The sequence below is a fragment of the Pongo pygmaeus genome, chromosome 19 (assembly GCF_028885625.2).
Source record: "Pongo pygmaeus isolate AG05252 chromosome 19, NHGRI_mPonPyg2-v2.0_pri, whole genome shotgun sequence".
In the NCBI taxonomy this organism is placed as follows: domain Eukaryota; kingdom Metazoa; phylum Chordata; class Mammalia; order Primates; family Hominidae; genus Pongo; species Pongo pygmaeus.
In genome coordinates, this window is record NC_072392.2 from 1,516,872 (window position 1) to 1,531,489 (window position 14,618).

General features: G+C 61.4%; 1 protein-coding gene across 7 annotated transcripts; it reads left to right on the forward strand.

Annotated features, from left to right (window-relative positions):
- Positions 1 to 75: 75 nt before the first annotated feature.
- WDR81 (WD repeat domain 81) lies at positions 76 to 13,361 on the forward strand. 7 transcript variants are annotated; one of them, XM_063655716.1, is made up of 11 exons: positions 82 to 4,094; positions 5,835 to 5,942; positions 6,212 to 6,402; positions 6,525 to 6,715; positions 7,757 to 7,922; positions 8,099 to 8,209; positions 8,975 to 9,121; positions 9,400 to 9,664; positions 10,371 to 10,516; positions 10,838 to 11,017; positions 12,140 to 13,361. In XM_063655716.1, the coding sequence occupies exons 1-11, from the start codon at positions 428 to 430 to the stop codon at positions 12,458 to 12,460; spliced, it is 5,493 nt and encodes a 1,830-aa protein (XP_063511786.1). In that variant the 5' UTR covers positions 82 to 427; the 3' UTR covers positions 12,461 to 13,361. The 7 variants fall into 7 exon arrangements, 6 of the variants coding, with proteins under 6 accessions (XP_063511788.1, XP_063511787.1, XP_063511789.1 ...); XM_054459745.2 differs by lacking the exon at positions 8,975 to 9,121 and having other exon boundaries at positions 83 to 4,094; XM_054459744.2 differs by having other exon boundaries at positions 84 to 4,094; positions 8,099 to 8,264; positions 8,975 to 9,664.
- Positions 13,362 to 14,618: the final 1,257 nt, after the last annotated feature.

Consider the following 14,618-nt stretch of genomic DNA (forward strand, 5'->3'; position numbering starts at 1 on the left):
GAGCCAGAGCGGAGCAGCGGGAGGGAGGGAGAGCGGGGAGGCCGCCGGGCAGGAAGCGGGGTGTCGCCGGGCAGGAAGCGGGGTGCCGCCGGGCAGGAAGCGGGGTCCCGCCCGGGCCTCTGGAGCCACGTGCGCTTGTTTCCGTGCTGGGGCGATCACGTGACCCGCGTCAGCTGACCCGTCACGGTGGAGCCCGGTGCTCGCGCCCGGCAGCCTCTGCCCCGCCGCGCCCGGAGCGCAGGACCCGCGGAGGGGTAAGCGCGCCCCCCGCCCGCCCCTTCTCCGCCGCCGGCTTCCTGCGACCACCTCCGCCCCGGCCCCTGTCCCGCGCCCATCCCAGCCCTGCCGGCCTGGCGCCCCGGAAGTCGTCGCCAGCAGGGCCGTGGCTGGGCTCAGCCCCGCGCTGCCCCCGGGCGGCCTGGAGGAGATGGCCCAGGGCAGCGGGGGGCGGGAAGGCGCTCTCGGAACCCCGGCCGGGGGCTGGCATTCCCCGCCAAGCCCAGACATGCTGGAGCTGCTCCGGAGCGTGGAGAGGGACCTGAGCATCGATCCCAGGCAGCTGGCTCCGGCCCCGGGGGGCACCCACGTGGTGGCCCTAGTGCCTGCGCGCTGGCTGGCCAGCCTCCGCGATCGCCGGCTGCCCCTGGGACCCTGTCCCCGCGCAGAGGGCCTGGGAGAAGCGGAAGTCAGGACTCTCCTGCAGCGCTCTGTGCAAAGGCTGCCTGCCGGCTGGACGCGCGTGGAGGTGCATGGGCTGCGGAAGCGGAGACTGTCCTACCCTCTGGGCGGGGGCCTGCCCTTTGAGGACGGGTCCTGCGGCCCTGAGACCCTCACTCGCTTCATGCAGGAGGTTGCCGCCCAGAATTATCGCAACCTGTGGCGCCATGCATACCACACTTACGGCCAGCCGTACAGTCACAGCCCTGCCCCCTCAGCTGTCCCTGCCTTGGACTCAGTACGGCAGGCTCTGCAGAGGGTCTATGGTTGTTCCTTCCTGCCAGTGGGTGAAACTACCCAATGCCCATCATATGCCAGAGAAGGCCCCTGTCCCCCTCGGGGCAGCCTTGCTTGTCCTAGTCTGTTACGGGCTGAGGCCTTGCTGGAGTCGCCAGAGATGCTGTATGTGGTACACCCTTACGTGCAGTTCTCCCTACATGACGTGGTCACCTTCAGCCCTGCCAAGCTGACCAACAGCCAGGCCAAGGTGCTGTTCATTCTCTTCCGCGTGCTGAGGGCTATGGACGCCTGTCATCGCCAGGGGCTGGCGTGTGGGGCCCTGTCTTTGCATCACATCGCGGTGGATGAGAAGCTTTGCAGCGAGCTGCGACTGGACCTGAGCGCTTATGAGAGGCCCGAGGAGGACGAGAATGAGGAGGCCCCTGTGGCAAGGGATGAGGCGGGCATTACGTCTCAAGAGGAGCAGGGAGGGCGACCTGGGCAACCCACTGGCCAGGAGGGACTTCGGAGCCTCGTGCTAGATTGGGTCCACGGCCGCATCAGCAACTTCCACTACCTCATGCTGCTGAATCGGTTGGCAGGTCGGCGGCAGGGGGACCCCAACTACCACCCCGTGCTGCCCTGGGTGGTGGATTTCACCACGCCCCATGGGCGCTTCCGAGACCTGCGCAAGTCCAAGTTCCGCCTCAACAAGGGGGATAAGCAACTGGACTTCACGTACGAGATGACGCGGCAGGCATTCGTAGCAGGCGGGGCGGGCGGCGGGGAACCCCCTCACGTTCCCCACCACATCTCAGACGTGCTCTCCGACATCACCTACTACGTGTACAAGGCTCGGCGCACGCCTCGGTCGGTGCTCTGTGGACACGTCCGCGCGCAGTGGGAGCCCCATGAGTATCCGGCCAGCATGGAGCGGATGCAGAACTGGACCCCGGATGAGTGCATTCCGGAGTTCTACACCGATCCCTCTATCTTCCGCTCCATCCACCCCGACATGCCTGACCTGGATGTGCCAGCCTGGTGCAGCTCCAGCCAGGAGTTCGTGGCTGCCCACCGAGCCCTGCTGGAGAGCCGCGAGGTGTCCCGGGACCTGCACCATTGGATCGACCTCACGTTTGGCTATAAACTCCAGGGCAAGGAGGCTGTCAAGGAAAAGAATGTGTGTCTGCACCTGGTGGATGCCCACACTCACCTGGCCAGCTATGGGGTGGTGCAGCTCTTCGATCAGCCACACCCCCAGCGCCTGGCTGGGGCTCCTGCCCTTGCCCCCGAGCCTCCCCTCATCCCCAAGCTGTTGGTCCAGACCATCCAGGAGACCACAGGCCGGGAGGACTTCACAGAAAACCTGGGACAGCTTCCAAATGGAGTGGGCCGGCCAGTTTTAGAGGCCACTCCCTGTGAGGCTAGCTGGACCAGAGACAGGCCGGTGGCAGGAGAAGACGACTTGGAACAGGCCACAGAAGCTCTGGATTCCATTTCCCTTGCTGGGAAAGCAGGTGACCAGCTGGGCTCCTCCAGTCAAGCGTCTCCTGGCCTTCTCTCTTTCTCAGTGTCCTCAGCCTCCCGTCCAGGCCGCAGGAATAAAGCTGCTGGGGCAGACCCTGGGGAGGGCGAGGAGGGGAGGATTCTTCTTCCTGAGGGCTTCAATCCCGTGCAGGCCCTGGAGGAGCTGGAGAAAACGGGCAACTTCTTGGCCAAAGGCCTAGGGGGCCTGTTGGAGGTGCCTGAGCAGCCCCGGGTCCAGCCGGCTGTGCCACTGCAGTGCCTACTCCACAGGGACATGCAGGCGCTGGGTGTCCTGTTGGCGGAGATGGTGTTTGCCACCAGGGTGCGGACGCTGCAGCCCGATGCACCTTTGTGGGTACGCTTCCAGGCTGTCCGAGGGCTCTGCACACGCCACCCCAAGGAGGTCCCTGTGTCTTTGCAGCCCGTGCTGGACACACTCCTGGAGCTGAGTGGCCCCAAAGTCCCCATGGGAGCAGAGAGGGGCAAGCTGGACCAACTGTTTGAGTACAGGCCTGTCTCCCAGGGCCTGCCCCCACCCTGCCCAAGCCAGCTTCTCAGCCCCTTCAGCTCCGTGGTTCCCTTCCCGCCCTACTTCCCGGCACTGCACAGATTCATCCTTCTGTACCAGGCAAGGCGCGTGGAGGACGAGGCCCAGGGGCGCGAGCTGGTGTTTGCTCTGTGGCAGCAGCTGGGCGCGGTGCTGAAGGACATCACCCCTGAGGGCCTGGAGATCCTGCTGCCCTTCGTGCTCTCACTCATGGCCGAGGAGCATACGGCTGTGTACACGGCCTGGTATCTGTTTGAACCTGTTGCCAAGGCACTGGGCCCCAAAAATGCCAATAAGTACCTCCTGAAGCCGCTCATTGGTGCCTACGAGAGCCCCTGCCAGCTACACGGCCGCTTCTACCTGTACACGGACTGCTTTGTGGCCCAACTGATGGTGCGGCTGGGCCTGCAGGCGTTTCTCACTCACCTGCTGCCTCACGTCCTGCAGGTGCTGGCGGGCGCAGAGGCCTCCCAGGAGGAGAGCAAGGACCTGGCAGGGGCTGCTGAGGAGGAGGAGAGTGGGCTGCCCGGGGCCGGGCCTGGCTCCTGTGCTTTTGGGGAGGAGATTCCCATGGATGGGGAGCCTCCTGCCTCCTCGGGCCTGGGGCTCCCAGACTACACGTCTGGTGTCAGCTTCCATGACCAGGCTGACCTGCCTGAGACAGAGGACTTCCAAGCCGGGCTCTATGTGACTGAGTCTCCCCAGCCCCAGGAGGCTGAAGCTGTGAGCCTGGGCCGGCTGAGTGACAAGAGCAGCACCAGCGAGACCTCCCTGGGTGAGGAGCGGGCTCCAGATGAGGGGGGTGCCCCCGTGGACAAGAGCAGCCTTCAATCAGGCGACAGCAGCCAGGACTTGAAGCAAAGCGAGGGCTCTGAGGAGGAAGAGGAGGAGGAGGACAGCTGCATGGTGCTAGAGGAGGAGGAGGGGGAGCAGGAGGAGGTCACTGGGGCATCTGAGCTCACTCTGTCTGACACGGTGCTGTCCATGGAGACGGTTGTGGCCGGCGGCAGTGGGGGAGATGGGGAAGAGGAGGAGGAGCCACTGCCTGAGCAGTCAGAAGGCAAAGAACAGAAGATCCTCCTTGGTAAGTTCTCAGGTCTGGGAGGTGTTGGTCAAAAACACCTCCTGCTGGCCAGGCGCGGTGGCTCACGCCTGTAATCCCAGCACTTTGGGAGGCTGAGGTGGGTGGATCACAAGGTCAGGAGATTGAGACCATCCTGGATAACACGGTGAAACCCCGTCTCTACTAAAAATATTAAAAAATAGCCGGGCGTGGTGGCGGGCGCCGGTAGTCCCAGCTACTCAGGAGGCTGAGGCAGGAGAATGGCATGAACCCAGGAGGCGGAGTTTGCAGTGAGCCGAGATCGCGCCACTGCACTCCAGCCTGGGCGACAGAGCGAGACACCATCTCAAAAAAACAAAAAACAAAAAAAACACCTCCTGCTTCTCCCTGCACACTGGCAGAGCACCTACTCTGTGCCAAGCAGTGGATCGAGCCAGGGCCACCTGCAACACAAATGTAGGCCTGCACAGAGCGCACACCCAGCAGATGAGATGCCACAGCGTAGACAGTCTTAAGCAAGTGTGTTATGTTAGTGCGATAAAGAACATGGCTGCATTCCTAGGAGGGGAGTGGAACATGGAGCTTTTCGGCCGGGCGCCGTGACTCATGCCTCTAATCCCAGCACTTTGGGAGGCTGAGTCAGGAGGATCACTTGAGGTTAGGAGTTCGAGACCAGCCTGGCCAACATGGTGAAACCCCGTCTCAACTAAAAATACAAAAATTAGCCAGGTGTGGTGGCAGGCACCTGTAATCCCAGCTATTCGGGAGGCTGAGGCAGGAGAATTACTTGAACCCAAGAGGCGGAGGTTGCAGTGAGCTGAGATCACACCACTGCACTGCAGCCTGGGCAACAGAGCGGGACTCCGTCTCAAAAAACAAACAAAAAAAAGGTGCTTTTACATCTAGTTTTCAAGGGTCAGAGCAGGCTTCCTTAAAAGCAGAGACAGTTGAGGTTTAAGTAGGAGTAGGAAGAAGGTAGACAAAAATGGGCAAAAAGAAAGTCTGAAGGCTGAGGGAACAGCGTGTGTGAGGCTCTGAGGCTGTCATGTTCCATTAAAGAAGAGAAGCAGGGGGCCGGGTGCTGTGGCTCACGCCTGTAATCCCAGCACTTTGGGAGGCTGAGGCGGATGGATCACGAGGTCAGGAGATTGAGACCATCCTGGCCAATATGGTGAAACCCCGTCTCTACTAAAAATACAAAAAATTAGCTGGGCATGGTGGCGGGCGCCTGTAATCTTAGCTATTTGGGAGGCTGAGGCAGGAGTATTGCTTGAACCTGGAGGCTCAAGGAGGAGAGTCAGGGCGGTGGAAGGTGGAGGTTGCAGTGAGCTGAGATTGTGCCACCGCACTCCAGCCTGGGCAACAGAGCGAGACTCTGTCTCAAAAAAAAAAAAAGAAGAAGAGATGCAGGGAAAGGCCATTATGGCGAGACCGCGGGAGTGGAGGGAAGAGAGGCCAGACGGAAGGTGGCCAGGGCCGGGTCAGGCCTCGTTAAGGAGCTTCAGAAGACCCACGGGCAGGCTAACTTCCTGCAGGTCGTGCCTGTGGAGAGGAGCCTGGAGCAGCCAGAGTCCCATAGGCCAGGGCCTGGGCGCCTCTGCCACTGTTACGTGGAGGGGGGTGGTGTGGGACAGCCGGCCTGCGCTGGGCTCTTGGCAGAGCTGCAGCCAGAGGTGTTTGAGTGGGGTGCCGTGGGGTTGGGTGGGAGGGGTGATGAGCCCCTGTTATCTGAGGAGCTCAGGGCCTGCTCCCACCCCACAGATACAGCCTGCAAGATGGTCCGCTGGCTGTCTGCCAAGCTCGGCCCCACAGTGGCCTCTCGCCACGTGGCCCGGAACCTGCTCCGCCTGCTGACGTCTTGTTATGTTGGTAAGGAGGCCTGCGGTCAGTGCTGGAGATGAGGCTTTCTCCCAGGCCCTCTGCGTAGCTTCAGCCCTCTCCGGCGGAGATCCTTCCCACCCCTCCCTCAAACCACCCCCCGGCCAGGTGCTGGGTCCCAGTCTGTAAATGCCAGCCTTGGGTAGGGCCGGGCTGGGCCCCCGGCTAGAGTGAGCTCAAGCGGCCAGCACAGCCCTGCAGGGCCAGGCTCCCCCAGGCCCTCCACTGGCGACTCAGGGCTGCTGGCCCTTCCGTGGCAGGACCCACTCGGCAGCAGTTCACGGTGAGCAGTGGCGAGAGCCCTCCGCTAAGCGCCGGCAACATCTACCAGAAGAGGCCGGTCCTGGGTGACATCGTGTCAGGGCCCGTGCTCAGCTGCCTCCTCCACATTGCCCGCCTGTATGGGGAGCCTGTCCTCACCTACCAGTACCTGCCCTACATCAGCTACCTGGTCAGTCGCTGGTTTGGCAGGCCCGGGGCTGGGAAGGCTGAGGAACTGAGGGCCGGCCCGGGGTCTCTGGGTGCCAGGGGATCTGTGGGGCTGCCCGGCCCTCATCTGCTCGGTGGCTCTAGGTGGCCCCAGGGAGTGCCTCAGGCCCCAGCCGACTGAACAGCCGTAAGGAGGCAGGGCTGCTGGCTGCGGTGACGCTGACTCAGAAGATCATCGTGTACCTCTCAGACACCACACTCATGGACATCCTGCCCCGGATCAGCCATGAGGTCCTGCTGCCCGTGCTCAGCTTCCTCACCTCCCTCGTCACGGGGTAGGCCTCTGCCCCAGCTGATGTAGGGGGACCGGCCCAGCGGAGGGGCTGCCCAGGAGGGGCTGGGAAGCTCAGGGGAGAGGACGTAACACTGGGCTGGGTGTCAAGAGTTCTGGTTTTGATTCCAGCTGTGTGACCTTGAGCAAGCCACACCCTTTTCCTGTGCCTCAGTTTCCTCATCTGGTTTGGACCAGTTGGTCTTGGAGCTCCTTTCATTTAAAACTTTTGATATGTCTGGGCGCGGTGGCTCATGCCTGTAATCCCAGCACTTTGAGAGGCTGAGGCGGGAAGATTGCTTGAGCCCAGGAGTTCAAGACCAGCCTGGGCAACAAAATGAGACCTCCTCTCTAAGAATAGATATAAAGGCTGGGCATGGTGTCTCACCCCTGTAATCCCAGCACTTTGGGAGGCCGAGGCGGGCGGATCACGAGGTCAGGAGTTTGAGACCCGCCTGGCCAACATGGTGAAACCCCGTCTCTACTAAAAATACAAAATATTCGCTGGGCATGGCAGCAGGTGCCTGTAATCCCAGGTACTCGGGAGGCTGAGGCGGGAGAATTGCTTGAACCCGGGAGGCGGAGGTTGCAGTGAGCTGAGATCACGCCATTGTACTGCAGCCTAGGCGACAGTGCAAGACTCCGTCTCAAAAAAAAAAAGTATATATATATGCTGGGTGCTGTGGCTCATGCCTGTAATCCCAGCACTTTGGGAGGCCAAGGTGGGTGGATCGCTTGAGGTCAGGAGTTCGAGACCGGCCCGGCCAATATGGCAAAACCCCGTCTCTACTAAAAATACCAAAAAAAATTAGCCGGGTGTGGTGGCTGATGCCTGTAGTCCCAGCTACCCAGGAGACTGAGGCAGGATAATCGCTTGAACCCAAGAGGAGGAGGTCGCAGTGAGCCGAGATCGCACCACTGCACTCTAGCCTGGGTGACAGAGCAAGACTCCATCTCAATAAAAATAAAAATAAATAAAGCTTTTGCTAGATTCTGGTCAAGTCCTGCAGAACCGGGGGCTGGAGCTCATGAGCTCTGTTTCCAGGTTCCCAAGTGGGGCCCAGGCCCGGACCATCCTGTGTGTGAAAACCATCAGCCTCATCGCCCTCATCTGCCTGCGCATCGGACAGGAGATGGTCCAGCAGCACCTGAGCGAGCCCGTGGCCACCTTCTTCCAGGTCTTCTCTCAGCTGCATGAGCTTCGGCAACAGGTGGGCAGATCTGCTGGGCCAGGGCGGGCTGGGGCGGGGGCTGTGGACCTGGCTCACCCCCTGGGCGTCTTGCTCATAGGATCCGAAGCTGGACCCCGTGGGCCGTGGCGAGGGCCAGGGTGGGCCAGGGCAGGAGCTGTGGACCCGGCTGACCCCCCTGGGCGTCTTGCTTATAGGATCTGAAGCTGGATGCCACGGGCCGTGGCGAGGGCCAGCTGCCACAGGTGGTCTTCTCTGATGGGCAGCAGCGGCCCGTGGACCCCGCCCTGCTGGACGAGCTGCAGAAGGTGTTCACCCTGGAGATGGCATACACAATCTACGTGCCCTTCTCCTGCCTGTTGGGTACTGCCCCGTGACGTTCCCCATCACAGCCTTCGTGGCTGTCTCCTCCCTTGGGAGGCCCCATTCTCTGCCCTTGCCCCGGAGTCAGCAGTGGGTTCTAAGCAGTGGGTTCTAAGCGCCAGCAGGATGGGTGAGAGCAAAGGGATTTGGCCTCAGACCCCTACCTCCAAGGTGACATACAAACAGGGACTGAGCAGTAGCCAGCAAGAGAGGCCCAGAAGCTGGCCTGTAGTGTCCCTGGGGAAGGCAGGAGAGTCAGGGCGGTGGACTGGCGGTCTGCAGGAGCTGGCGAGAGGGAAGGAGTGGCCTCCTGTTTACGAAGCTTCCCCTCTGGGCCCTGCACGGTGCTGTGCAGATCGTTTCAGCGTGTCATCTCCCTGGAGAGGACAAACAGCCCTGTGGTTACACATGTTATCATCCTGCCACTGAAATCTAAGCTTTGGGAGGCCAGGGCACCACCTGTCTTGTTCCGTATTCTATTCCTAGTGCCCAGCACAGCACAGCACATATAGAAGACACTCATGTGTACATTACAACGGAATGAATCCACATTTCACTGAGGAGGAAACTGAGGCTCAGAGACAGAGTTACTTGCCCAGAGTTGCAGAGCCAGTTCCTGCCCCATCTTCTGTGTCTCCCAAGTCCTTGGATGGGTGATAGCAGCCGCCTGCCATCTTCCCTGTCTCAGGACCTCTCCCACTCCCATCCAGGTGACATCATCCGGAAAATCATCCCCAACCACGAGCTGGTTGGGGAGCTGGCGGGGCTGTACTTGGAGAGCATCAGCCCGAGCAGTCGCAACCCTGCCAGCGTGGAGCCCACCGTGCCCAGCACCGGCCCCGAGTGGGACCCCCAGGGTGGGGGCTGCCCTCAGGATGATGGCCACTCAGGGACCTTTGGGAGCGTCCTGGTGGGGAATCGAATTCAGATCCCCAATGACTTTCGGCCTGAGAACTCCGGACCGCTGGGCCCCATCTCGGGGGTGGGTGGTGGGGGCCTGGGCAGCGGGAGCGACGACAACGCCCTAAAGCAGGAGCTGCCGCGGAGCGTCCACGGGCTGAGTGGAAACTGGCTGGCGTACTGGCAGTACGAGATCGGCGTGAGCCAGCAGGATGCCCACTTTCATTTCCACCAGATCCGCCTGCAGAGTTTCCCGGGACACTCGGGGGCCGTCAAGTGTGTGGCACCCCTGAGCAGCGAGGACTTCTTCCTGAGCGGCAGCAAGGATCGTACCGTGCGCCTCTGGCCGCTGTACAACTACGGCGACGGGACCAGCGAGACGGCCCCACGCCTCGTCTACACCCAGCACCGCAAGAGCGTCTTCTTCGTGGGCCAGCTCGAGGCCCCGCAGCACGCGGTGAGCTGTGACGGGGCTGTGCACGTCTGGGACCCCTTCACAGGTGAGCGGGCCCAGGTGAGGCCTGTTCTCTTCCTGCTCCTGCGCCCCACCAGACCTCCGGAAAGGGGGCCCGAGGGTGGGGCTGTAATGCTGCGGAGTTTGGGGAGACCCAGCGAGGCCGCCTAGGAGAGCAGTTAGGGCTTCGAATCTGTTAGACTTGAGTCTGAATTGGCTCCACCAGCTTACTTGCTGAGTGACCTTGAGCAAGTTCCTGCTGCTGGAAGCATCTGTTTTCCCATCTATAAACTGAGAATCAGAAAAACTGGCTGAGAAGATAACACACAGCCGGGCGCGGTGGCTCACGCCTATAATCCCAGCACTTTGGAAGGGTGAGGTGGGTGGATCACGAGGTCAGGAGATCGAGATCATCCTGGCTAACATGGTGAAACCCTGTCTCTACCAAAAATACAAAAAATTAGCCGGGCGTCGTGGCGGACGCCTGTAGTCCCAACTATTCGGGAGGCTGAGGCAGGAGAATTGCTTGAACCTGGGAGGTGGAGGTTGCAGTGAGCTGAGATTGCACCACTGCACTCCAGCCTGGGTGACAGAGCAAGACTCCATCTCAAAAGAAAAGAAACATCTTTAGCATTTTCTAAGGATCCCTGGGGGACGGGAGGCAGGTGTGCGGTGAGTTGGGGGATTAGAAGCTCCCAGGGCTCTTCTGTCAGCTGCTGGGACCCCAGATCCACTGTGACTTTCCTTCCCAGGGAAGACCCTTCGCACAGTGGAGCCGCTGGACAGCCGGGTGCCCCTGACTGCAGTGGCTGTCATGCCCGCCCCCCACACCAGCATCACCATGGCCAGCTCTGACTCTACCCTGCGCTTTGTGGACTGCAGGAAGCCTGGTCTGCAGGTCAGGGGGGTCCAGTTCCCTGAGCACTCGCCTGGTTCTCTGGGGACCTGGCAGGGAGGAGAGACTCCCCAAAAACAGAAAGCCAGGATGTTGTTCTGGGGCCCTAGTTAGTTTCTCTTTGGTGCTAGATCACTCACAGCCGCACACCCTGTGGGGCAGGACTCTGGCCTGTGATGGGAGTGGGGTTCTGGGCTTTTCATGCCCCCTGATGAGGGTCAGAGGCTCAGGCCTTCCTGCCGTGTGGGCTTGGGTGGTGGGCAGGGCCTTGGGGAGTGTGGGATGGGAAGGCGGTGCCTCAGCTCAGCTGCCCTGTCCCTGCAGCACGAGTTCCGACTGGGCGGTGGGCTGAACCCTGGGCTTGTCCGTGCCCTGGCCGTCAGCCCCAGTGGCCGTAGCGTCGTGGCCGGCTTCTCCTCGGGCTTCATGGTGCTCCTGGACACCCGCACGGGCCTGGTTCTGCGAGGCTGGCCAGCCCACGAGGGGGACATTCTGCAGATCAAGGTGATGGGCTGGGTCCCCCTCCCCTTGCTGCCCGGCCCCTGCCCCTGTCCAGCCATCACCCCTGCTTAGGGCCTGCCTGCCCGGGGACAGGCTCAAACTGGTCTGTCTTATATACCTGGTCCAGGACTAATGGGCAGGGAGGGTAGTCCTCTCGGGCCAACTTGGGAGCCAGTCGCACTGCAGGGGCCTCAGCAGGAGGCAGGCCATGGGGGCGGGAGCTATGGGGCAGGGCTGACCCTGTTGCTCATGGAGATGTTCTAATGAGTAACCCTTGTCCATATTTGTCTTGCTTGGAGGATCAGGGGTCAGGCCCTGTCCATGACCCAGTTCAGGTTAAATAAAGCTCAGCTGGGAGGCTGTTTACTGCCCGTAGACCACTGAGCAGAGTCCATGGCCCTGCTGGGCTGCCCTGGCGGGGGCAGGAGCAAACCTGGGCATGGGGATCCTGCCCCCCTCTCCTTCCCCTCCCCCTCCCTCCATTCTCAGTCACAGGCCTCGGGGAGCTGCTCAGGGAGGCCCAGGAGGGGAGGAACAGGGCTTCGTGTGGGAGGATTTCTGCAGGCAGCTGGGACTTTCTTCCCCAGCTTGGCTGGAGGCCAGGAGTCTTGCATTGCCCTGCTGAGAGCAGACTGTCGCTAGCTCCCTCCAGAGCCCCAGGGAACCCTCAGCTTGAGGTGCCCCCAAATTCTAACTTTCCAAGAAAGTGTCGGGAGGGCTCTGGGGTCAGCCTGGGTGTTAATCCCGGCTCTGCTGCTTGCTGGCCCCATGACCTTGGTATGGTTACTTCACTTCTCTGAGCCTCACTTTTCCTGTCTGTGAAATGGGGACAATGGCAGCATCCACCCCATGGGGTTGTTACGAAGGTCAAGGTCGTCACGTGCACGCCTGGCAGCATGCCTGTGCATAGTTCTCAAGTTAGAGTGACGACTGGGTTACGGATGCTGAGTGTATTAAAATGAACCAACGTGAATATGGTGTGTGTGGGAGGGTGGCAGCCTGTCACCCACCCAGGACGGCCTGTCTCCCTGGAGAGCGACTGCGGAGGGAACTGGGAAGGCCTTGGGGCTCAAGGGTATGCAGAGGGACCCAGGCTCCTGCTGAGGCTCTCCTCTCCCGGGACAGGCGGTGGAGGGCAGCGTCCTGGTCAGCTCCTCCTCTGACCATTCCTTGACCGTCTGGAAGGAGCTGGAGCAGAAGCCCACCCATCACTACAAGTCAGCATCCGACCCCATCCACACCTTTGACCTGTACGGCAGCGAGGTGGTCACCGGCACCGTGTCCAACAAGATTGGCGTCTGCTCCCTGCTCGAGCCACCCTCACAGGCCACCACGAAGCTCAGCTCTGAGAATTTCCGCGGCACGCTCACCAGCCTGGCCTTGCTGCCCACTAAACGCCACCTCCTGCTGGGCTCAGACAACGGGGTTATCCGCCTTTTGGCATAGACTGAGGCAGGAGCTGGCCGGGCAAGGGTGGGAAGACATCTGCAGGCACGTGTCCGCTCACCCTGTTCCCCGAGCAGCAGCTCCCTCCAGGGAGGCCCTGGGTCCCATGCTCTGGGTGCCCACGTGGCCTGCCAACTAGGGCCTCCAACTGGAGTGGGGGAGTCCTGGCCCCTGAATCACCAGAGCCACCAAGCCTGCCAGAGGGGTCTCCTTCATGGCTTGGGGACACACTGCTCCTAGCAAGCAGAAAGTAAGAGCAGGAGGAAGCGTTGCTACCTTCACTTCTCCCCAGCTCTGCCCTCTGGGTCCACATGAGGACAGGGAAGCTCGGGAAGGGGAAGGGAGACTGGCCCTGCCCAGCCAGTCTCTAGCCCATCAGCCCCTGCTGGGCACTCTCTGCCCCATCCCTCTAGGACAGGGAAGGTGGCCTGGTCCAGGGCACTGATGGTGCTTGGATTCCAGCCTAAGGAAGGCTGGCCGTGGTCCAGGAGTTAAGGGCCTGGGTCTGGGGTTTAAGTGGCCACCCATCCAGGCCCTGGCCAGTGTGGGACCAGGAGGGGAAGGAAGAAGGAGGCTAGGAGCAGGGGAGAGAAGATGCACTTGGCCAGTGGTGCCTGCCAGGAGTGAGTCCATGCGTTGCCTACCCACCCCTAACCACAGTGTTTGTGCCTTGAGCTGAGGGGGCAGCCTCTGGGCCCTGAATCCCTGCTGGGGCTCCACGACCCTGAGCGAAGGTGTGAGAAGAATCATCTCTGCACCTCGGGTCTCTGCCAGAGGAAGACTTAAGCATCCCTGCGGCCTCACATTCTAGATGGAGATGAGGTCCAGGGGTTGGCCCCTGCTGCCTCCTCACAATTTGCAATAGATGTAAATAGGACCAATAAATCCTTTGGAAGAGCCATGGGGGGAACTGAGGCTTGTCTTTTTTTCAATAGAGATGGAGTCTGACTATGTTGCAACTCCTGGGCTCAAGCGATCCTCCTGCCTCGGCCTCCCAAAGTGTTGGGATTACAGGCATGAGCCACCACACCCAGCCTGAGACTTATCTTGCTGGTGGTGTCAGGGTGGGGAAAGTCGAGACCCAGCAGTTTCCAGGACAGTGAGGGCGGGAAGTGGCCTGATGCAGGGAGTGAGGAGCAGGACAGTGAGGGTGGGAAGGAGCCTGATGCAGGGAGTGAGGAGCAGGTGTGAGGGTGGGAAGGAGCCTGATGCAGGGAGTGAGGAGCAGGTGTGAGGGTGGGAAGGAGCCTGATGCAGGGAGTGAGGAGCAGGACAGTGAGGGTGGGAAGGAGCCTGATGCAGGGAGTGAGGAGCAGGCGTGAGGGTGGGAAGGAGCCTGATGCAGGGAGTGAGGAGCAGGCGTGAGGGTGGGAAGGAGCCTGATGCAGGGAGTGAGGAGCAGGCGTGAGGGTGGGAAGGAGCCTGATGCAGGGAGTGAGGAGCAGGCGTGAGGGTGGGAAGGAGCCTGATGCAGGGAGTGAGGAGCAGGCGTGAGGGTGGGAAGCGGCCTGATGCAGGGAGTGAGGAGCAGGTGTGAGGGCGGGAAGGAGCCTGATGCAGGGAGTGAGGAGCAGGACAGTGAGGGTGGGAAGGAGCCTGATGCAGGGAGTGAGGAGCAGGTGTGAGGGTGGGAAGGAGCCTGATGCAGGGAGTTAGGAGCAGGACAGTGAGGGTGGGAAGGAGCCTGATGCAGGGAGTGAGGAGCAGGTGTGAGGGTGGGAAGGGGCCTGATGCAGGGAGTTAGGAGCAGGACAGTGAGGGCGGGAAGGAGCCTGATGCAGGGAGTGAGGAGCAGGCGTGAGGGTGGGAAGGAGCCTGATGCAGGGAGTGAGGAGCAGGTGTGAGGGTGGGAAGGGGCCTGATGCAGGGAGTTAGGAGCAGGCGTGAGGGTGGGAAGTGGCCTGATGCAGGGAGTGAGGCACAGGTGTGAGGGTGGGAGGCAGCCTGATCTTTGCACGGGCTGCCAGGCTTCTGGTTCACACAGCCCCAGACCAGTTTCCAGAACCCTCGCTCTTGGGTAGGGCAAAGAGACATTGCTCCGGAGCGGCAGGACGGTGGGAGAGGTCGAGTCCCTCTCATCTCTCCTCCCTCACCTCCTGCCTTCCGGGCCCAGTCTGAAGGCAGCCACCCCTGATCCCGGGCTTGTAAAGTTGGGGGT

Coding starts and splice junctions, on each gene's coding strand:
- WDR81 (XM_054459744.2), top strand. CDS start 428: ATGGCCCAGGGCAGCGGGGGGCGGGAAGGCGCTCTCGGAACCCCGGCC. Junction 6,716..7,756: donor CTCACCTCCCTCGTCACGGG/GTAGGCCTCTGC, acceptor CTCTGTTTCCAG/GTTCCCAAGTGGGGCCCAGG. Junction 9,665..10,370: donor CGTCTGGGACCCCTTCACAG/GTGAGCGGGCCC, acceptor TTTCCTTCCCAG/GGAAGACCCTTCGCACAGTG.